At 43.8% G+C, this 24,000-nt stretch overlaps 1 protein-coding gene across 2 annotated transcripts in view; it reads right to left on the reverse strand.

The window, feature by feature from the left end:
* The window catches only part of LOC141133241 (adhesion G protein-coupled receptor E3-like), a 131,823-nt gene extending 108,828 nt beyond the window's left edge, over positions 1–22,995 (reverse strand). For both annotated transcript variants that reach the window (XM_073622500.1, XM_073622499.1), the window contains exons 1-2: positions 22,938–22,995; positions 12,953–12,988 (exon numbers count right to left, since the gene is read on the reverse strand). In XM_073622500.1, the coding sequence (XP_073478601.1) occupies positions 12,953–12,988; positions 22,938–22,968 (67 nt within the window). In that variant the 5' untranslated portion in view covers positions 22,969–22,995. The remainder of the gene's footprint in view (positions 1–12,952; positions 12,989–22,937) is intronic.
* Between the last annotated feature and the right edge of the window lie 1,005 nt (positions 22,996–24,000).

A 24,000-nucleotide genomic window follows, 5' to 3' on the forward strand; every position in this document is an offset into this window, starting at 1 on the left:
GGGATTGGGGTAAAAAAAAAAAAAAAAAAGAGGTGCTTAAGAATAAAAGCAAAAGAGAACAAAGAAAATAGTAGGCTGTAAAAGGTTGTTCCTTCCAATTCGGCATCTCAACCTTAGGGGTTTGTATAGGGGATTGTAGCTACTGTATAATATATAGGGGTTCCAGATTTTCCTAAATCTAATCTAATCCCAGAAGATACTAGTCAACTTCTCATGAAGCATTATCCAAGAAATTTTATTTTTAGCCATGGCTATATTTACCAATGGAGTTTCCATGTCTTTGTCTTTCAATAGACATTTTAGCAGCTAAGGCAGGCTGTTATATATGGTGCAAATTTCTTCCCTGGGTTGCAGGAACGAAATTTGCACGACTCTCCCATCAACGCAGACAGTGCTGACAGGGGAATCCTTCCTGCCAAAACATTGTCTTCTCCAAGCTGGAGGGGGGGGGGGGTCCCCCGGGAGAAGACACTGATTATTGCTAGCAGCTATAGCTGCTGCTAGTGATAATCACAAGTGAAATCTGGCAAGCTGGTTGTACCCAAGTTGATCGACCAATCAACTTGATACATTCAACCTTAAAGTGTTACTAAACCCAGTAATATGAAGATAGTTCAAACCCCCCACTCCCTCACCCAACGAATAAAATTTAACCTCCCTGACGGTATGATTATTTTGGATTTTAGGTGCTGAAATTATTTTGCATGGAAATTTGGCGTCTTATATTGTAGGCCTGTAATTCTTAACTAGGGATGAGCTTCGTGTTTGAGTCGAACCCATGTTCGACTCGAACATCGGCTGTTCGATCGTTTGTCGAATTGCGAACCATATGGGCCGTTCGTGCCAAATTCGTGTGGCGCGTCACGGCCCATAATTCACTGCGGCATCGCAGTGCATTGCTTGCTGATGATTGGCCAAGCATGCACTATGACCCGCATGCTTGGCCAATCACAGCGCCGCCTTAACAGAGAGCCGTAATTGGCCAAAGCCAAGGAGGCTTTGGCCAATTATGGCTCAGGGGATTTAGTACACGCCCCACACTATATAAGGCCGCCTGCACGGCGGCCCTGTGCAGTGTGTTCCGGTGTGCTGAGAAATAGAGAGAGAGAGAGACAGTGTCATTTCATTTGAGTTAGCTAGATTAGGCAGGACAGTCGGTCAGTTAGCTGCACTTAAAGTGTATTGTGTATATATATGCATCCCAGGTGTTGCATATATATATATATATATATATATATATATATACACTGTATTCAGTTTAGCTAGATCCGTTCCTGTTATCTTCTAGACTATTTACATTTAGTGCAGTGCGTCCTGCTTACAGTGTTCAGCTAGATCCGTTCCTGTTATATTCCTACTGACAGGCAGGCTTGTCTTGTTACAGTATTTTGAAGAAAATTACTGGTGTTCTTTTGATCCTATTAGTACCACAGTCAGGCAGCTAGACTATTTACATTTAGTGCAGTGCGTCCTGCTCACAGTGTTCAGCTAGATCCGTTCCTGTTATCTTCTTACTGACAGGCAGGCTTGTCTTGTTACAGTATTTTGAAGAAAATTACTGGTGTGCTTTTGATCCTATTAGTACCACAGTCAGGCAGCTAGACTATTTACATTTAGTGCAGAGCGTCCTGCTCACAGTGTTCTGCTAAACCTACAAGTTAGTGGGGTGCGTCCTGCTCACAGTGTTCAGCTAGATCCGTTTCTGTTATCTTCTTACTGACAGGCAGGCTTGTCTTGTTACAGTAAATACAGCTACCTGAAGAAAATTGCTGGTGTTCTTTTGATCCTATTAGTACCACAGTCAGGCAGCTAGACTATTTACAGTTAGTGCAGTGCGTCCTGCTTACAGTGTTCTGCTAAACCTACAAGTTAGTGGGGTGCGTCCTGCTCACAGTGTTCAGCTAAACCTACAAGTTAGTGGGGTGCGTCCACCTCACAGTGTTCAGCTAAACCTACAAGCTAGTGGGGTGCGTCCTGCTCACAGTGTTCAGCTAGATCCGTTTCTGTTATCTTCTTACTGACAGGCAGGCTTGTCTTGTTACAGTAAATACAGCTACCTGAAGAAAATTGCTTGTGTTCTTTTGATCCTATTAGTACCACAGTCAGGCAGCTAGACTATTTACAGTGCGTCCTGCTCACAGTGTTCTGCTAAACCTACAAGTTAGTGGGGTGCGTCCACCTCACAGTGTTCAGCTAAAGCTACCTGTAGAAGGTTGGTGGTGTTCTCATACTACAGGCAGGCAGTTGATTTTGCTAGCTGCAGTATCAGTACATATATATATATATATATATATATATATATATATATATATATATATATCCCAACTTAGTGCAGCTACAGGCCATTAGTATGTCTGGAAGGCCAAGAAGGAGAGGCAGACAGTCACAAGCCAATAAGAGAGGGCAAGCAGGCTCTGTGTCTAGTGCTGGTCGTAGAGACGGTGCATCCTCATCAGCACGTGGCCATGGGACACGCTTGGCCTTTTTTTCGGCAGCTGGCCATGTTGAGCCGCAACATGCGGAAGACTTGGTCGAGTGGATGACCAAGCCGTCCTCATCCTCCTCATCCTCTCTCACCCATGCCCAGGGTACTTTGTCTGGCAAAGCAGCGGCCTCTTCCCTCGGCTCAATGTCATCAGTGACTCCTTCCCTAGCCCCACCATGTCCTCCTGAGGAGTCCCTCGAACTGTTTGACCACAGTGTTGGGTACATGCTCCAGGAGGATGCCCAGCGTTTGGAAGGCTCTGATGATGATACTGAGCTTGATGAAGGCAGTAACACGAGCACGGACAGAGGGGGTGCCCAAGAAGGACAGCAATCTGGCAGTCATGCTCCCCCTGCTGCAGCATGCTGCCAGGTTTGCTCCAGTGATGAGGAGGGAGGGGATGATGAGGTCACTGACTCAACGTGGGTGCCTGATAGGAGAGAGGAGGAGGAGGAGGAGGCGGCACATCACCAACGAGGCAGGATGCCCTCCAGGGGCCAGCCTAAGGGCAGCACATTGACTGCATCACACCCCAAAGCTCCACATGTGCAGGGCGCTGCAGTCTCTGCGCGTTATTCAAAAAGTTCTTTGGTGTGGGCCTTTTTTGAGATCGCACCGCTGCTATTTGCAACATATGTCTCAAGCGTATCTCGCGTGGCCAAAACATCTCCCGCTTGGGTACCACATGCTTGACCAGACATATGTTGACCTGCCATGCAGTTCGTTGGCAAGCATATCTAAAAGACCCACACCAAAGAACAAAGAGGACCTCTCCTTGCTCCTCATCAGCTGAGATTTCCAACCCCACTAGACCTTCAGTCCTCTCTGAGACCTGCACTGAGAGGAATGAAGGTGTAGAATTAGGTGTGTCACAGCCAAGTACTTGTGGGCAATCTGATTTTGGTACACCGACGTCAGATTGTACCAGGCAAATTTCCCTGCCCCAGCTGCTGCACCGCTGAAAGAAGTTTGCTCCCAGTCATCCACATGTCCAGCGGTTGAATGCTAGCTTGGCAAAATTGCTAGCACTTCAACTGCTGCCTTTTCAGTTGGTAGACTCTGCCCCCTTCCATGAGTTTGTGGAATGTGCGGTTCCTCAGTGGCATGTACCCAAACGCCACTTTTTCTCACGGAAGGCGATTCCGGCTCTCTACCAGCATGTGGAAGGCAATGTCCATGCCTCGCTGGACAGGGCGGTCAGCGGTAAGGTGCATATTACCGCTCACTCATGGTCCAGCAGGCATGGACAGGGACGTTACCTAAGTTTCGCGGCGCATTGGGTGACTCTGCTGGCAGCTGGGAAGGATGCAGGACAAGGTGCAGTAGTGTTGGAGGTTGTTCCGCCACCACGCCTCTAAAATGCTAATGATTGTGACACACCTCTCTCCTCCACCCCCTCCTCTTCTTCTTCCTCCATGGCCTCTTCCTCGGAACCAGCGGTGCTCCGTAGTCGTTCAAGGGGCTACGCAAGTACGCAGGCCAAAAGATGCCATGCGGTGCTTGAGCTGGTGTGCTTGGGGGACAGGAGCCACACTGGGGCAGAGGTTCTGTCAGCTCTGCAAGGGCAGGTTCAGAGGTGGTTGACGCCACGCCAACTTAAGGCAGGAATGGTGGTTTGCGACAATGGCACCAACCTCCTCTCTGCCCTCCGACAGGGACAAATGACCCATGTGCCCTGTTTGGCTCACGTCTTTAACTTGGTGGTGCAGCGGTTCTTGGGCAGGTACCCGGGCTTACAGGAATTCCTGAGGCAGGCCAGGAAAGTCTGTGTGCATTTCCGCCGGTCATATAATGCCAGTGCTCGGCTGACGGACCTCCAAAAGGAGTTTAACCTGCCCAAGAACCGCCTAATCTGTGACATGCCCACCAGGTGGAACTCACCGTTGGCCATGCTGCAGCGGCTGCACACGCAGCAGAGGGCCATCAATGAGTACCTGTGCGACTATGACACCAGGACAGGGTCAGGGGAGCTTGTTTTTTTTTCCCCACGCCAGTGGGCCATGATCAGGGATGCCTGCACTGTCCTGTCACCATTTGAGGAGGCCACGAGGATGGTGAGCAGTGACAGTGCATGCATCAGTGACACTGTCCCCCTTGTCCACCTGTTGGAGCACACGCTGCATGGAATAATGGACAGGGCACTTGAGGCAGAACAGAGGCAGGAAGAGGAGGACTTCCTTAGCTCTCAAGGCCCCCTTTATCCAGACAGTGTTCCTGCGTGCCCGCCGATCACACAGGAAGAGGACGAGGAGGAGGAGGAGGAGGAGGAAGATTGTGTCAGTATGGAGGTGGAGCCTGGCACTCAGCATCAGCAGCAGTCTTTAAGGGATCAGTTCCAAGAAACACATGAACTTGTACGTGGCTGGGAGGAGGTGGCTGCGGACCATGTCGTCCTTAGTGACCCAGAGGACTCCGGACCGAATGCCTCAGCAAACCTACGCTGCATGGCCTCCCTGATCCTGCAAAGCCTGCGTAAGGATCCTCGTATTCGTGGTATCAAGGAGAAGGACCAATACTGGCTGGCAACCCTCCTTGATCCACGTTACAAGGGTAAGGTTGCGGACCTTATCTTGCCATCGCAGAGGGAGCAGAGGATGAAACATCTTCGGGAGGCCTTGCAGAAAGGTCTGTGCAACGCGTTCCCAGAGACTGGGAGGTTACAAACTCCTGTTTCTGGACATTGTGTTGCTGAGGCTTCGGTCAGTCAAAGAAGGAGCGGTGGAGAAGGTGGCCGTCTGACCGATGCGTTCAGACAATTTTTTGGTCCGCAGCCCCAAGGTATGATCGGTTCCAGCAACCATCGCCAGCGTCTGTTTTACATGGTGCAGGAATACCTAGGGGCAAGATCAGACTTGGACACCTTTCCCACCGAAAATCTTCTGGGTTACTGGGTCTTGAGGATGGATCACTGGCCAGAGCTTGCACAGTATGCAATTGAGCTACTGGCCTGTCCTGCATCCAGCGTTCTTTCGGAACGCACATTCAGTGCTGCTGGAGGCGTGGTAACCGATCACAGGGTGCGTCTGTCCACTGACTCGGTCGATCGACTGACCTTCATAAAAATGAATCAGTCTTGGATCACCACCAGCTACCAAGCACCTGATGCTGATGTAACCAAATTATTTTTTTTGAAATCTCAGATCCCTTCAAAGACTGCCTATGCTGATGCTGAGTGACTATCCCTGAGTAATTATCCTCTTCCTCCTCAATCATCACGCTGATAGCTTGTAAGAACATTTTTGGTTCTGGGCGCCACCACCAGTGCCTAAGGCACAATTTTTCAGCCCCTGTTTAACAGGGGCGTGTAATTACAATTTTTGATGTAATACTTTGCAGCAGGGCTCGTTCCTGCATTCCAACTAGAGTGTCTGTGAGGGGTTGCAGTGTTGTGGCACCAGTGCCTAAGGCCCATTTTTTCTGCCCCTGTTTAACAGGGGCGTGTAATTACAATTTTTGATGCAATACTTTGCAGCAGGGCTCGTTCCTGCATTCCAACTAGAGTGTCTGTGAGGGGTTGCAGTGTTGTGGCACCAGCACCAGTGCCTAAGGCCCATTTTTTCTGCCCCTGTTTAACAGGGGCGTGTAATTACAATTTTTGATGCAATACTTTGCAGCAGGGCTCGTTCCTGCGTTCCAACTAGAGTGTCTGTGAGGGGTTGCAGTGTTGTGGCACCAGCACCAGTGCCTAAGGCCCAATTTTTCAGCCCTTGTTTAACAGGGGCGTGTAATTACAATTTTTGATGCAATACTTTGCAGCAGGGCTCGTTCCTGCATTCCAACTAGAGTGTCTGTGAGGGGTTGCAGTGTTGTGGCACCACCACCAGTGCCTAAGGCCTAATTTTTCAGCTCCTGTTCAACAGGGGCATGTAATTACAATTCTTGATCTAATATTTCACAGCAGGGCCCTGTGAGGGCTTACAGTGTTGTGGCCACAGCAACACCTAAGGCCCAAATTTCTGCTGAGTATATAGGGCAGGACCCTACTTTCAAACAACTAACTTACAAACGACTCCTACTTGCAAACGGAAGGAGACAACAGGAAGTGAGAATAAATCTACCCCTAGGAAGGGAAATTCTCTCCTGTAAGAGTTAATATGGGAAAAACATTTCTCCTTTTCACTGATGCTTTCCAATCCTTGTTCCACAAAAAAACCCAAATTTTCAAAAAACATTTTTCATTGGGACAAAAAGTGAGGTGAAATCTTCTGAAGAGGAGGAAAGACAGCAAAACAAATGTCACAGGGGTGATAACCCTTCCCTATGTTTTCCAAAAAGCTTAAAAAAGATTTTTTGGCTGGAGCTAAACACGTTAAAAATGTACCCGTTCAAAATTACAAAGAGATTCTACTTAACAACAAACCTACAGTCCCTGTCTTGTTTGCACCGCCTGTATACTGCTGTTCAGAGTATATAGGGCCTGGTGGCCCCACACCTTTCCTTATTTTAATTTGGGTGCGGGGTTCCCCTTAATATCCATACAAGACCCAAAGGGCCTGGTAATGGACTGGGGGGTACCCATGCCGTTTGTCTCACTGATTTTCATCCATATTGCCAGGACCCGACATTACATTAAACCCGCAAGCAGTTTTAAATGAGATTTTTTCCTTTAAAAATGACATTTGGTGCAGGGACTGTTTTAAACACGGGAAACACGCGTCACTTTACAGGCATACTATAGACACCCCTCAGGTACGATATTTAAAGGAATATTTCACTTTTTTTTTTTTACTTTAAGCATCATTAAAATCACTGCTCCCGAAAAAACGGCCGTTTTTAAAAGTTTTTTTTGCATTGATACATGTCCCCTGAGGTAGGACCCGGGTCCCCAAACCCTTTTTAGGACAATACCATGCAAATTAGCCTTTAAAATGAGCACTTTTGATTTCGAACGTTCGAGTCCCATAGACGTCAATGGGGTTCTAACGTTCGTGCAAATTTTCGGTCCGTTCGCAGGTTCTGGTGCAAACTGAACCGGGGGGTGTTCGGCTCATCACTATTCTTAACAATAACACACTTAAATCTGTCCAAACAAGAGTCTAGTAGATATCCCGGGTATGATGAAGTTTGAAACACAAAAACATAAATTATAATATAATAAATAAATATAAATAATTAAAAAATAATAATAATAATAATAAAATAAATTTCCCAACAATTCACTATCGCTCAATTCTGCAAATGTTCTAATTTACTATCGCTGCTTTCTAGCTGGTCTAAAGCGACTTTTGACGTAAAGGGACACTTTTTGGTTGCTATGGACAATCTCCAGTTTCCAGGCAGAAAGAACAGTATATATAACATAAAACTGCATGCAGGGCATGGACCAAAGCACTGGGGACAAAAGGGATGTGAAATAATTTCATACAGTACTGTAATCTGTAAGATTACAGTACTGTATGTGTTATGGTCTGTACATTTTTTTGAATTTGCCACCAGGCTCCGCCCCCGTGCGTCGCGACGCTCGCAGGGAACGGAGCCTGGCATGGAGAGGCTTTGGAGGAGACAGAGCCCACAGACACAGCGGGGGACTTCGCAGGATCCTGGGGACAAGGTAAGTAACTCCGCACCAGGATCCTGCAATGTAATCCCGAGTGTGGCTCGGGGTTACCGCTAATGGGACTAAAATTTAACCCCGAGCCACACTCGGGAATACCGTCAGGGAGGCTACAGTACTAACAATAATTTACAAAGCCATCCATAACTCTGCCCCCAGCTACATCACTAACCTAGTCCCAAAATACCAACCAAGCCGCTCTTTTCGGTCATCCCAAGACCTCCTGCTCTCTAGCTCTCTTGTCACCTCCTCCCATGCTCCCCTCCAAGATTTCTCCAGAGCTTCTCCCATCCTTTGAAACTTCCTACCCCAATCTTTCCGACTGTCCCCTAATCTATCCATCTTTAGGCGATCCCTGAAAACCCTTCTCTTCAAAGAAGCTTATCCTGCTTCTAACTGACTCTGTTTTACTTCCTCCATCAGCTCATCCCCCACAGCTATTACTTTTTGTATCAATTGACCCTTCCTTTTTAAATTGTAAGCTCTAAGGAGCAGGACCCTCTGATTCCTCTTGTATCAAATTGTAATGTAACTGTAATGTCTGCCCTCATGTTGTAAAGCGCTGCGCAAACTGTTGGCACTATATAAATCCTGTACAATAATAATAATAATAAATCCAGTAATATGAAGATAGTTCAAACCCCCCCACTCCCTCCACAGTGCCCAGAGCTTATGAATCTTCTTTCTATACTAAAATACTGCCACTATACACCTTTTTGGCTGATCTGTATACCACGGTCTTGTGATAAACTGCAGGGTTTGTCCAAGTCCTGAGTGTTCGGGTAGGAGGAGATTTCCACTACAGCCTGTGTCCTCATGCTGTTATGGAAAATGGATCATCCATGAATCAAGATGTGACATCCCACCCACTGTGTTCTTTTTTACTGGGCATGGAGGAGGAGGGAGGGACTGGGATGTCATTTAGGATCTGTATACACGCCCAAATATGTGATGTCAATACCATGTGACCTGAAAAACTCAGCTCAACAAGGAAATGTTCTCTCCAGCTATAGAGACCAAACTGAGCATGTGCAGCTTTACTACTCTGACTGTGTCTTATCTGGAGACCCTGCAGGAGGAGAGGATCTGTGCATACAGGATAAAACAGCCGTTTTACACAATACAGAGGATTAACCCCTTAAGTTTCACAGTGAGTATAACAAGCATGCTATGCTGCATATACAGACAGATTTTACTGTTGTGGGTTTAGTAACACTTTAAATAAGTTGGCCAGAGTTTTGATAGACAACATCAGCATATCATCTGCAAAAAAAACACTCTTGTGAATCATGAAGGCACTCTGAATGCCGTGATTATCAGGATTAATTCGAATTGCTTTTGCCAACATCTCTATTTCAACAACGAATAACAGCCTAGTGCCTATCTGTATGTGGATTATTTGCAATTTATGGCTTTGCATGATGTTATTGGCATTAGGATTCAAATATAGGGTATGTAATAGGGCGCAAAACTTAGGGTCAAAATTCCATTTCGTTAGAATATGGAAACGATAAACCCAAAACATTGAGTCAAAAGCCTTATGTGGAGCTAAAGATAATAAAGTGAATAAAAGTGATAAGGTGATAAAAAAGAAAATTGAATAAAAGCATATCTGCACCCTCAGGGGAGACTTTCCACCTCTCCACTCCCACCCCCCTCCTCCCCACCACTGCCAGAATCGGGGTGTCTTTTTTTTTATGTTTTGTTTTCTGTAATAAATCCACTGTGGCCCCATCTTCCCCTCGCATGTCCTTTGTCTAGGTAAATTCTGTGCAAGGTCCTCCCATTGCCTCCTGTGATATGCACATCGCATATCCCAGGAGGCATATTGTTTCATTCAGAAAGAAGGAGGGGGGCGCCGTATCTATAGGAGGTGCACCGGCTGAACTAGAAAGCTCCGGTGCACCTCCCGATTATGTGACACAAAACCATGGTGGTGCAGGACCGAGAGGATCTCAGTGGACAACGTTGGAACCTCTGGGTGGATGAGTACCAGAAATGTGCCACCTGGACCACCTGGTAAGCGGAGGGGGGGGGTTGTTGGTGGCAGCTGAAGATCCTCTTTAAAGCTGAATTCCAGGTATGGATATTTTTTTTATAGATACAATGACCCATTTTGGACCAGTGTAAGCATGCATATGTCATACCTGGCCAATCCCCCTGGAAGCTGGAAATCTATTTAGTAGACTGCGGCACCACTACTTTAGTGATCACCCGTATATGGCATGTATATACTTACTTTGGCCCAAGCTGGACCAATAAAACTATGCAAAAATACACCCATACCTGAAAATCTGCTTTTTAACATTAAAATGATTTTCTATTGTCTTCCACTACCCACCAGCACCTACCAAAACTGCTATAAATGATGTGTAGAAGCGCAGACAGGAACACAAGTTCTACTCATGCCATTCACCAGCTAAGCAGTATACTGTGCTAGCCTCCAATGAAAAAAAGAAAATTTGGAATTATACTGATTTGATTTGATCTCAGTAGGCAAGCTTTCAGAATATCTTAGGTTTCATCAGACATGACATTGCATGCGTCTTAGTTCCAATATGAGATTTTCTGGTGCAATTTTTGATACAAGAGCACCCATTCTGAAAGTTTAAAAAAACTGTCACCAACTTAAAAAATACATACGGAGGGAACCAAAACATCAGGTATTTTTTCATTCTTACTTGTAGTGTTTTTCATTTGCATAAATCATTTTTTAATCACTTGCAATGTGCCTTTGAGCATGCTAAAAATTTGACTACTGTACAGTATGTCAGAAAGATTACATTTCCTAACCACAGCCACAGTTTCCCTCTCTCCTGTCGTGTCATAGTGTTTTCCTTTTCTGGGAGTTTCCATTTACTATGAAAGAGTGAAGGTGAATACTGAACTGCCACTTCAGTCTACTGTGGTCACTGGCATCAGATCCAAGATGGTGCCACCCAGCAGCAGTCTCAGGGTTTTTGGATGTCTATGCAAGTGTAGCGCTGGTAGATTTACAATCTACCGCAGGTTAGGTAAATTTAGTAAATTATGTTTTAGGAAGGTTAAAAGTTCGCCTCTGTTCCAGCTTGGCTGACGATGTGTGTGCTTCCATGCTGACCGGTGGGTGTCGCTGTTACCACTGGTCAGTGTTGGAAGGGCAACGTGTCGAAGTGTATAGATGCTCCTCTGTCTCGGAGACAAGCTCGGTGGAGGTGGTCCTCCGAGTTGCATTCATCCATGTTCTAGGGTTTTTTACAGCCACCTGCTGGCCCTCCTGGCCGACAGGTATGCGTTAAGGAGCTACCTCGTGGTCCTCCGATCGGGAGGCCCACGATACAGCGGCGCAGGGGTGGGTCCAGAGGCTTGTCTGGGGCCTACCACTGCGGCCGAGGAATGGTCCTGAGCTGTCGGTCATGTGTGACGAAGCTGAACGGCCGAGGAGATCCCAGGGGAGGACCCGTCTTGGAGAGATCATGCGGCGTGCTGGTCTATAGAGTGGCCTGGTGACTCGGTCGAAGGCCGCATCCAAAAGAAGCATGATGTTGCCGGTTCGGCTTAAAGGTTCAGGCACTGTGACTGACTTTCACTGCAGAGAAAATCTGATACATCCTGTGGCAGAGGATTGTACGGATTTACCCCCCAAGCGAGTCTGTGGCAGAGACTTTTGATTCGTGCTGCGTACTGGCTGCTAGACCGGTGAGAGAGGCCTATCCAAACGAGCAAGGAGTGTGTCCCACAAGGGGAGCGCATTCCACCTAATTATTTGAATTCTACCAGAACATTTGTCGCTAAGATTCTATAAGAATATATTTGAGTTTCTCCTGAAAGTTTCCTTTTCCGCCTCTTTCCTGCTACTTCCTAAAGTTTGTTTGTTCAATAAAGCATTGAAAACGTACTCCAGTGTTGGTGCGTGTGTCGTCCAGAAGTAAACGCAACAGAACCCCTAGACCGGTGCCGGTGAAACCAAGGGAAGCAAGGTGAAGGTAACAGACCCGCTTAAACCAGCAGCTCCACCGAGAGTTAGTGCTACACAAGGAAGTCTTTTACAGGTAAATAGCATGCATAAAACATGGTGAATGTACATATAATCTTATGGAAAGATTTTTGTTGAAGCGAAAGGTCTGACGACAGGGCCTCTGTAAGACCACCACTATTTTAGAGTACAAGCTAGATCACTATTAAGCTTGTACTTTAAGCCCGGGTTCACACTATAATGCGCTGCGGACCGCACAGGAGCGCTGTGCGTCCCTGTTCACCGTTTCAGGGACGAATTAGGGCCGATTCTATGCCTGAATTCGGCCCTGAAACGCAGCCAAAGACGCACAGCGTTTTTGTGCAGTGCGCACCGCAGCCGCCCCGGAGATATGTGAACCGGCTCCATAGGGAGCCAGTCACATTCTCCTGCTATGCGAATTAGATGTGCGGAAACGCACATCTAATTTGCATAGGTGTGAACCCGGGCTTAAGGTTTCATCAAAGCTGTTTTTGCAAGATTGTTGTTAAAACTTCTTGTACATACTGAAGCCCATTTGTAAAAGGACTAATTACAGAAACCCTTTATCCAAGAGGTCCCTGGGGCTACCAAGAAAACAACTAAAAGGGGTGGTTTAAGACTTCCTTTGCACTTGAGTTGTGTGGCTTTCAATTATTTGTAGCCAATGAAGGGCTGAATACTAGGGATAAAAATGCTTGTTATGTTTGTTTTTGCACATTTTCTTTTCTTAGCATGTTCAGGCAATTTTCAGATGCTCCTAATGAAGCTTATTGGGGCCAAAAACACTTGAAGCTTGCAGCTTGTAGCTCAAAAGAAACTCATGTACCTTTTCAAGCTAAGAGCTTTAAGCTTTATGTGACACTACACTCAGGTGTGAACCCTTATCAATACAAAATCAATAACAGACAATAAAGATTCAATTTTCCCAGGAACTTACCAATTACACCAAACCATTGTACTGCAATACAGACACCTGAGGAAAAAAGAAAAAAAAAAGTTTCAAGTTATGCATTCTGTGTCTAGGGTTATACCACCCCATGTACATTGCCCTATTGGTTTCATGCAGATCTCTCTTTTACTTTAAGGCTACTTTCACACTGGGGTGTTGGGGGCCTCGGTGGTAAAGCGCCGCTTTTTTTAGCGGTGCTTTACCGTCATTTTTGCGTAGGTTTTCTGCCGCTATCGGGGAGCTTTTAACCCCCTGCAGCCGAAAAAGGGTTAAAACCGCCCGCAAAGCGCCGCTGTAGCGGTGATTTGCTGGCGGTTCGGTGGTGCTGCCCATCAATTTCAATGAGCAGGGGCGCTTTAGGAGCGGTGTACAGTGGGGACGGAAAGTATTCAGACCCCCTTAAATTTTTCACTCTTTGTTATATTGCAGCCATTTGCTAAAATCATTTAAGTTCATTTTTTTCCTCATTAATGTACACACAGCACCCCATATTGAAAGAAAAACACAGAATTGTTCACATTTTTGCAGATTTATTAAAAGAAAAACTGAAATATCACATGGTCCTAAGTATTCAGACCCTTTGCTGTGACACTCATATATTTAACTCAGGTGCTGTCCATTTCTTCTGATCATCCTTGAGATGGTTCTGCACCTTCATTTGTGTCCAGCTGTGTTTGATTATACTGATTGGACTTGATTAGGAAAGCCACGCACCTGTCTATATAAGACCTTATAGCTCACAGTGCATGTCAGAGCAAATGAGAATCATGAGGTCAAAGGAACTGCCTGAAGAGCTCAGAGACAAAACTGTGGCAAGGCACAGATCTGGCCAAGGTTACAAAAAAATTTCTGCTGCACTTAAGGTTCCTAAGATCACAGTGGCCTCCATACTCCTTAAATAGAAGACGTTTGGGACGACCAGAACCCTTCCTAGAGCTGGCCCTCTGGCCAAACTGAGCAATCGGGGGAGAAGAGCCTTGGTGAGAGAGGTAAAGAAGAACCCAAAGGATATGAGAACATACATTCAGTCTCTCCCAACTAGAGCAGATATGGACCAATATGTGCACAGACTGGAAAAAACCTATAAAATAGAGATCCAAGAGCTTAAGATATCCACAAAGGATGCATTAGATGAAACGGCTAAACTAGATAACAGAGTTTCAAAAACAGAACAAGAACTAGTGAAGATAAAAGAAAAAATACAAAAACAAGGGAATCAATTAAATCAACTAATAAATACCGTATTTATCGGCGTATAACACGCACCGGTGTATAACACGCACCCCAATTTAGGAGGGAATTTTAAGGAAAAAAAAACTTTTAGGAGGGAAGTTGAAGGGAAAAAAACTCACATTTAAATGCCCATCATTGCAGCCTTCTCAGTGCAGCCTTGCCCCAGTGCAGCCTTGCCAGTGCAGCCATGTCAGTGCAGCCATGTCAGTGCAGCCTTCCCCAGTGTCCATTGCAGCCTTGACCCAGTGCAGCCTTGCCCCAGTCCAGCCTTGCCCCAGTGCAGCCTTGCCCCAGTGCAGCCTTGCAGCTTGCTGAGCTTCAAAATAGCCGACCGCGATTTGAAAATGGCGCCGCCGGCGCCGAAATACACAGAGCCGGTCCTCGGCTCTTCTCGGCGGCTCTCGTTCACTTTCAGCTCCACTCGGGATGGGCGTGACGGTGAGCGGAGCTATCCGAACCTAGCTGAGTACACTCGGCTAGGTTCAGGCGGCGCTCGAGTGAAGCCGAAAGTGGCCGAGAAGAGCCGAGGACCGGCACTGTGTATTTCGGCGCCAGCGGCGCCATTTTCAAATCGCGGTCGGCGATATTTTAGATCTGACAGGTCAGGATCGCAGGGGATCGGCGTATAACACGCACCCGCGATTTTCCCCTGATTTTAAGGGGAAAAAAGTGCGTGTTATACGCCGATAAATACGGTAGTTTAGACGACCAAGAAAACAGAAGCCGAAGATCCAACATAAGAATTAGAGGCTTAAGGGAAGAAGTAAACGCTAAAGATCTTATAACAACGTTACAGAAAATCTTTCAGGAAATAATTCAGGATTCGGATGTAAAAGACCTGATAATAGACCGCGCACATAGAGTAGCAGGAAGAAGGAGAATAGATCCTAGCAAACCAAAGGACATTATCTGCAAGATGCACTATGCTCACATAAAAGACAGAATTATGCTAGCAGCAAGACAAAATCAAAATATCCAGCATGAGGGAGATTCACTACTATTTTTCCAGGACTTATCGAAATATACATTAGATCAGAGGAGGGCATTAAAACCCCTGGTAGAGCAACTTAGAAGGAACAATCTGAAGTATAGATGGAAATTTCCATTTCAACTACAGGCTCAAAGAGAGGAAGTAACTGCAACATTTAATGATATGGAAGATCTACCACAGTTTCTGACAGCTCTTAAATTATCAGAAGTCGAACTGCCGGACTGGCCTATTTCTTATATGAAATTGCCTAGAAAGTTTTGAAGGGCAATGTATGGGGGAGGGGGGTTGGGGGAAGAGGGTTATAAATAATATATAACTTATTAATTAAAAGGTTTAATAAAAGGGTATAATGTAGGGAGGAGAAGGAGGAGGAAAGTTGGGAGAGGGGAGGTCTTACCCCCCTTCCTAAAACTTTCTTTTTTTTTTTTTCTTGGCACAAACATGAAGGATATCTTGGCAGGATTGCAAACACATTTTTGGTAGATACTAGCACAATATAATTTTTTAATATATCGGTATAGAACAGCAAAATTGATGGATTTTACACTAATAGGGGTGGAGTAACCATGGAACTGGATATTATGGGGTTTGTTTTTTATTTTGTTTTTTTTTCTTTTTGTTGTTTATGGAGTACTATACTATATATTTTGGTTAACAATTAACACAGGATGTTTAGAGATAATTTACTAGGTTGGCTACGGGGTATGTACGAATGATTATAGAATCCAGGTACTAGAATATGGAGGTCACAATGCAGATATAGATTTTCCTCCTCCCCCTTTTTTTTTTTTTTTTTTTTTTTTTTTTAATTAGCACAAATATGAAGGATATTTTGATTGATTCTAACACTATTTTCGGTGAGATGTTAGTATAATATAAATGGGCATCATGTTACAGTATAGCAAAGATAGATAGATTTGACACTAAGAAAGATGGGGTAATCATGGAATTGAACATCACGGGATGTGGGGTTTTTTTTTTTTTTGGGTACCTTATCGGACTCGGAAATATGAAAATATGCTCTTATAACATTTGAGGTCTTAACTCAGCAACAAAAAGATCTCAGGTTCTATACTCCCTCCACAAACAAAAAGTTGGTGTGATATTTTTCCAGGAGACGCATTTCCGCTCGGACCATATCCCTAATCTACAAAATAGATTTTACACTACATGGTATCATGACTCCTTTGAATATTCAAAGTCAAAAGGCGTCTCCATTGCAATACATAAGACAATACCACACCAAGTGCTAGAGGAATGGCGCAATAAAGATGGAAGGGCAATACTACTTAAAATTCTTATATTCGGTAGGAAATATACTTTCATTAATATATACTTACCTAACCAAGGCCAACACAAAGTAGGCACACAAATGCTAAAAATGCTTATGGAAAAGGCGGAGGGGATAGTAGTAATGGGGGGAGACTTTAACTGTGTCTTGGATAAGGAGAAGGATACTACAGCACCCTCACTGGTACAGGCGAGTAGAGAGAAAAATGTTTTTCTAGATACGATGGCAAAATATCAGTTGATTGATATTTGGAGGATATTACACCCAACGGAAAAAGATTTTACGTTTCATTCAAAAGTACATGGGACATACCATAGATTAAATTTTTTTTTAATAAACCAGTTGGGGATGACAGTAAGTTTATCTATCAAGATAGATAGCTCTCTATGGTCAGATTATGCGCCAGTATTTTTGGTACTAGACATATTTAAGAGTAAAAATAGCAGAGGAAATTGGAAACTTAATTATAATTTGTTGTATGATGAAAAATGTGTGACAGAAATTAGAAAAGCGATAACAGACTTTCTATACGTCCACTACATCCTTGCCGAACCAGTGGGAAACATTAAAATGTGTAATTCGAGGGAATTTTATAAAACATGGGGCCAGATTGAAGAAAATAAAAAGTAATAGAATGACTCAATTACTAAAAGAAATACCCATAATAGAAACCCAACATAAACAAAATCCAACACGTGAAAAAATAATTGAATTAACAGATATGAAAACAGAATTAAAAACATTGATAAATGAGCAAACTTTACGAATAAGAGATAGTAACCGTTCCTTTTACTATCAGCAAGGTAATAAACCAGGTAAACTGCTTGCAAGCGTTCTGCGCCATTGGGGCAATACATTACCCATTGTTAAAATCAAGTCAGAGAAAGGAGATATCAGACACGACCCAAAAGAGATACTAAAGGAATTCCAGAGTTTTTATACGAAACTATACAATATAACCAATGAAGGCATTAATAAGGACCCGGAGGGATTCCAACAAAGTGTTCATCAATATGTTAGAGAAACTGCACTCCCTGCATTAGCACCGATAGAAATGCTACAACTAGATCAGGACTTTTCGGAGATAGAGATACAAAAAGTAATTGAAGCATTAGTGCCAGGGAAAAGCCCAGGCCCGGACGGTTTTACTCCCAGATTCTATAAAACATTTAAAGATGAACTTATTCCTATTATGAAACGGTTCTTTAATGCAGTATCTACATCAGTGCCTTTTGTCCCACAAAGTATGCAGGCGTATATTTCACTAATACCCAAACCAGAAAAGGATCATACATTATGTGGAAACTATAGACCAATCTCTCTAACAAATATTGATTTAAGATTGTACTCTAAAATAATTGCCAATAGACTTGCCCCTATAATGCCTACATATATACATCTTGTTAGGAGCAGAGAGGCAAGAGATAATACTCTAAAAACACTCACACTGGTAGAACATGCACAGAGAAGCTCCATCCCATCCGGTCTATTGGCAATTGATGCTGAGAAAGCTTTTGATAGGGTGGGATGGAGCTTTCTTAGAGAGTCCTTAGTACAATGGGGGCTGGGCCCTATACTTATAGATAAAATAATGGCCTTATATCAGACTCCAACGGCTAGGATACGAGCAAACGGTGCCCTATCGGACGTAGTCTATATAACGAATGGAACCCGACAAGGCTGTCCGCTATCCCCATTGTTATATATACTAGTGATGGAGCATTTATTAATAGCGGTTCGAAAAAATAAAGACATACAAGGTATTAAAGTAGGAGATATAGAGTACAGGATGTCAGTATATGCAGATGACATCTTGTTATATGTCTCAAATCCCTTGATATCATTACCAAATCTGATATCTGAATTTAAGCGATTTGGGGCACTAAGTAATTTCAAGGTAAATTATAATAAATCTGAAGCTCTATATATCAACCTGCCAAATACCTTGGTGGAACTCCTCAAAAATGATTTCCCTTTTAAATGGCAGGTGAACGCAATTAAATATTTAGGTGTATATATCCCCACTGATCTTGGCAAATCAGGGGAATACAACTATAAAGGAATGTTTTCCTGGATGGGTAGAATAAGTATAATAAAAATGGACATACTACCCAAAATCCTGTATATTCTACAAGCGATACCCATCTTCCCATCAATAAATATCCTAAAAAAACTGCATAGTTTAATAGGTAGATTTATATGGGGAGGCAGGACCCCCAGAATTAGTAGAACAGTATTAAATAAAAATAAAAAAGAGGGGGGCCTTGCCCTTCCAGATATAGATTTGTATCTTAGAGCAATATTGGTAACTAGAATAGTGGATTGGTTCCACAATAGGGACAATAAACAATGGGTGAAACTTGAAGAAGAGATTACGGCCCTAAAATTAAAATCACTACCTTGGGTTAAAAGAGAGAAAAGACCGCCGGATGGCGAAATGCCCTCTCTAGTGGTATCAACACTAAAAGTATGGGATATTATGATAAAGAGAGGGATGGGATCCACTATTAGAGGCCCTATGACCTCACTATTTAGTAATCCAGAATTTCCACCGGCTCTTGAATCTAAAACATTCCTTAAATGGAAGAGATGTAAAGATACCAAGATAGTGGAAACGATGGAGGAGAATAGACTGCCCCCACTAGCAAGGTTGGGCGCAGAACATAAAACAAAATGGATGCAGTATGGATTGCTCCAAAGGTATATTACATCTCTAACAAGGGAATCAGTAATAGATAGGCCTTTGACAGATTTAGAAAAAATTTTCCTGCAAGAACATAGACCTACTCATGTCCTATCTAAAATTTATAAATATTTTAATTCAGAAAAAAATAGGCCAGGAGTTGCCTTATATCAAGAAGTGGGAACTAGAGATAGGGACAGAAATTCCCAGGGAAATGTGGAAAAAGGCAATCATAGTAACCCATGAACTCTCAATTTCCGCTAAACATCAGGAAAGAAATTACACAATTTTAGCTAGATGGTATAAATGTCCTGTGGACCTACATAGAATAAACCCTGAAAATGAAGACACCTGTTGGAGGTGCCATAAAGCTCAGGGCACAATGTCACATATTTGGTACTATTGCTCAGAGATTCAACCATTCTGGCAAAAAGTATTTGAGATATACAGAGATATGACCGGGATCGACCTGTATCCTGGAATACAGGTCGCAGTATTATCTATGATCCCAGGATCGGTGAAAAAAATTAAAAAGGGAATTTTGAAATAATTTTTGACAGCAGCCCGAACCATGATAGCAAGAAAATGGAAAAGCACAAATGTGCCCTCTATGGTAGAGTGGGAGTGTGAGATGGCGAAGATGTGTGCCCTGGAGGAAAGAATGGTGATAGAAGAGGGGTGCAAGCAACAAATATTAAACATATGGGCCAAGTGGGAGGACTTCAGAGCTTCTTCGGGGCTCCTGAGAATGGGGTAGAACTTTAAAGGTTTACAACAGGAGGAGGATATATAAAGAATATGTTTTCTTTTTTTTTTTTTTAGTTGGTATGAATGGGAATGATTGAGTGGTGAGAGAGATTAGTGGGTGAGGGGTGGGTTTAAAATACGGAATTTACATCCATGAACTTAGTCTGTAAATTAAAGGAAATAGAAAAATGAATAATTGCTTTGATAAGAAATATAGAACTGTTTTATGTTATGGATGTATAATAGCATTACAATTAACTGTTAAAAATGTTTTGATAAATAAAAATTGTTAAAAAAAAAAAAAAAGAAGAAGAACCCAAAGATCACTGTGGCTGAGCTCCAGAGATGCAGTCGGGAGATGGGAGAAAGTTGTAGAAAGTCAACCATCACTGCAGCCCTCCACCAGTCGGGGCTTTATGGCAGAGTGGCCCGACGGAAGCCCGCATGGAGTTTGCTAAAAAAAAACCTGAAGGACTCCAAGATGGCGAGAAATACGATTCTCTGGTCTGATGAGACCAAGATAGAACTTTTTGGACTTAATTCTAAGTGGTATGTGTGGAGAAAACCAGGCACTGCTCATCACCTCTCCACTACAGTCCCAACAGTGAAGCATGGTGGTGGCAGCATCATGCTGTGGGGGTGTTTTTCAGCTGCAGAGACAGGACGACTGGTTGCAATCAGGGGAAATATGAATGCAGCCAGATGAATGCGGCCAGGGATACACTGGACGAAAACCTTCTCCAGAGTGCTCAGGACCTCAGACTGGGCCGAAGGTTTACCTTCCAATGAGACAATGACCCTAAGCACACAGCTAAAATAACGAAGGAGTGGCTTCACAACAACTCCATGACTGTTCATGAATGGCCCAGCCAGAGCCCTGACTTAAACCCAATTAAGCATCTCTGGAGAGACCTAAAAATGGCTGTCCACCAACGTTTCCCATCCAACCTGACAGAACTGGAGAGGCTCTGCAAAGAGGAATGGCAGAGGATCCCCAAATCCAGGTGTGAAAAACTTGTTGCATCTTTCCCAAAAAGACTCATGGCTGTATTAGATCAAAAGGGTGCTTCTACTAAATACTGAGCAAAGGGTCTGAATACTTATTTATTTATTTCAGGTACATATATAGCGCCGTCAATTTACGCAGCGCTTTACATATACATTGTACATTCACATCAGTCCCTACCCTCAAGGAGCTTACAATCTAAGGTCCCTAACTCACATTCATACATACTAGGGACAATTTAGACAGGATCCAATTAACCTACCAGCATGTCTTTGGAGTGTGGGAGGAAACCGGAGTACCCGGAGGAAACCCACGCAGGCACAGGGAGAACATGCAAACTCCAGGCAGGTAGTGCCATGGTTGGGATTTGAACCAGCGACCCTTCTTACTGCTAGGTGAGAGTGCTACCACCACACCACTGTGCCGCCCAATACTTAGGCCCATGTGATATTTCAGTTTTTCTTTTTTAATAAATCTGCAAAAATGTCAACAATTCAGTGTTTTTCTGTCAATATGGGGTGCTGTGTGTACATTAATGAGGAAAAAAAATGAACTTAAATGATTTTAGCAAATGGCTGCAATATAACAAAGAGTGAAAAATTTAAGGGGGTCTGAATACTTTCCGTCCCCACTGAATAGATGCGGCTTGCTGCAAAGATGCAGCTTAGATAACTTTTTTTACCAATCTGCCAGCACACCGCTCCAGTGTGAAAGTCCTCAGGCTTTCACATTGGAGTGAGAGGAGAGGCTCTTTCAAGGCGCTATTTTTCGCGTTATAGCACCTATAAAGCAACTCAGTGTGAAAGTAGCCTTAGGATACACTGCAGCGGCGCTTTGCGGGCAGTTTTAACCTTTTTTTTGGCCGCTAGCGGGGGTTAAAAGCGCCCCGCTAGCGGGCGAAAACCTCCGCAAAAACGATGGTAAAGCACCGCTAAAAATTTACCGCCGACGCACCCAATGCCCCAGTGTGAAAGTGTTTCATGTTAACTAAGCATGTCCCTTACTTATTCATTCCATCTAGAATTTGGTTACACTTTAGAATGAATTCCTAAAGAATCAAGAGAAGTCTTTTAAATGTTCCCCCCTGAGTGGCAGCCTACTGCCAAAACACTTCCTGTTTTTTTGTGTGTGACTACACAGTCATTGTAGAAAGATGCTCCAGCCTTGACCAGCTCTTACTGTGCACATGTGTCACTAAGCCCACCAATTCTTATGGCTAAAGCTGTACTGCTTTGGATGGCTGGGTGCCACCACGTGTATGGATCTATGTCATAGAACTTTTTTTCTGCAAAGGCTGTGTGGCTCTTGCAAGGAACTCAGGAGAAGAGCTAAAGGTAAGTATTTAGGTTGATGGTTGCTGGGGGGGGGTTTGGTAGAGACATTTAAAGAACAAATTTAACAAAGTTCCTGACTATTATTACACTGCACACACAACTCACTGTCTCCACCATAGCAATGCACACACACTCCCTGTCCACCATAGCAATGCACACACAGCCCCCAAACGACTAGAGAAATGCATACTCAGTCCTTTGTCCACCTTAGCAATGCATATGCAACCCCTATCCATGACAGAAATGCACACTCAGCCCCTGTTCCACCATAGCAATGTACACTCAGTTCTCAGTCCACCATGGAAATGTACACTCAGCCCCCAGTCCACCATAGCAATGCACACTCAGTCCCCAGTCCACCCTAGCAATGCACACTTAGTCCCTAGCCCACCATAGCAATGCACACTTAGTCCCTAGCCCACCCTAGCAATGCACAATTAGTCCCTAGTCCACCATAGCACTGCACACTCAGCCCCCGTTAGTCCCTAGCCCACCCTAGCAATGCACACTTAGTCCTTAGCCCACCCTAGCAATGCACACTTAGTCCCTAGTCCACCATAGCACTGCACACTCAGCCCCCAATCCACCATAGCACTGCACAATCAGCGCCCGATCCATCATAGCACTGCACACTCAGCCCCCGATCCACCATAGCAATGTACACACAGACCGTTGTCCAGACACTCACCCCATAGCAGTTGTCCTCTTGAGCTAGTCATTGTGTTATGATATATAGATAAGCACTGAACTAAGGATGTTAAATAGAGAAGTTATCTCTGAACCTAAAAGGATGACCACACTCTAATTACATCACAGTTCCTCACTTACATTTTCAAAAAAGGAAATAAAAATTCTTGCAGGATGATCTTTATAAAAAAAATGTCATAAGGTTGTAAATAGGATGGATCTGGTGGATCTCTGAAACACACAGAGATAAAAAAAAAAATCTTGTATAGTTAGATGAATACATTTATTATAGGTCTCAATTAATAAATAAAATTACTCAAGGGGAAAATAAAACTGTATGTAAAGCCAACATTTTTATTTTCTTTAGCTTTTGAGTGGAGCAGTGGTGTTCAATTTATACAGAGCATAAGGGTCATATACATATCCACAAGTCAAGTGGAGGGCTGCATCTAAACCTTTTTTTTTTTTACAATTTCCAACTCAAAAACTTTAGGCAATAACTACACAAATCATAATAAAACCAGGCAATTATAAATAGAAAATCATTCTTCCTTCTCAGTAAAAATAACCCTCAGTGCTGTTGTCAGTGGCAATAATAATATGCCGATGCCCCAGTTGAAGTCCAATTGGACGAAAAGCGTCGGTCAAGCTATACTCTTCCCTACACTTTATTTTACCTTTTTACGTGATCACGCTATTTTTATACTGCTTGTTGATTATTGGTGTTTTTCAATAAATGCCCCATTTGATCTGCACCATTGGCGCTTTTTTATATATTTTTTGGATACCATCCATTCATCGGAGTTTTCCATGTGGCTGTGATTCGCCTTGGACCGTCCGGACTGGTAGTCGCGATTGGGATTTCCGAGGGAGGATTCCCCTTGAGATCTGGGGTTCTTTGGATCCATCACCCTCTATCTATGATCTCTGAGTCCATCTGATTCGGTGTCATCAGCATCCGAATCCACCTTGTCCGGTAAGCGTATTTCATCTGTTTCCTGTACAAGATTGTATAACCCACGATATGCAGATGTGAAGATTCTCCTTGCATGCTGGACTTTTTC

The sequence above is a fragment of the Aquarana catesbeiana genome, linkage group LG03 (genome assembly GCF_042186555.1).
Source record: "Aquarana catesbeiana isolate 2022-GZ linkage group LG03, ASM4218655v1, whole genome shotgun sequence".
NCBI lineage: Eukaryota > Metazoa > Chordata > Amphibia > Anura > Ranidae > Aquarana > Aquarana catesbeiana.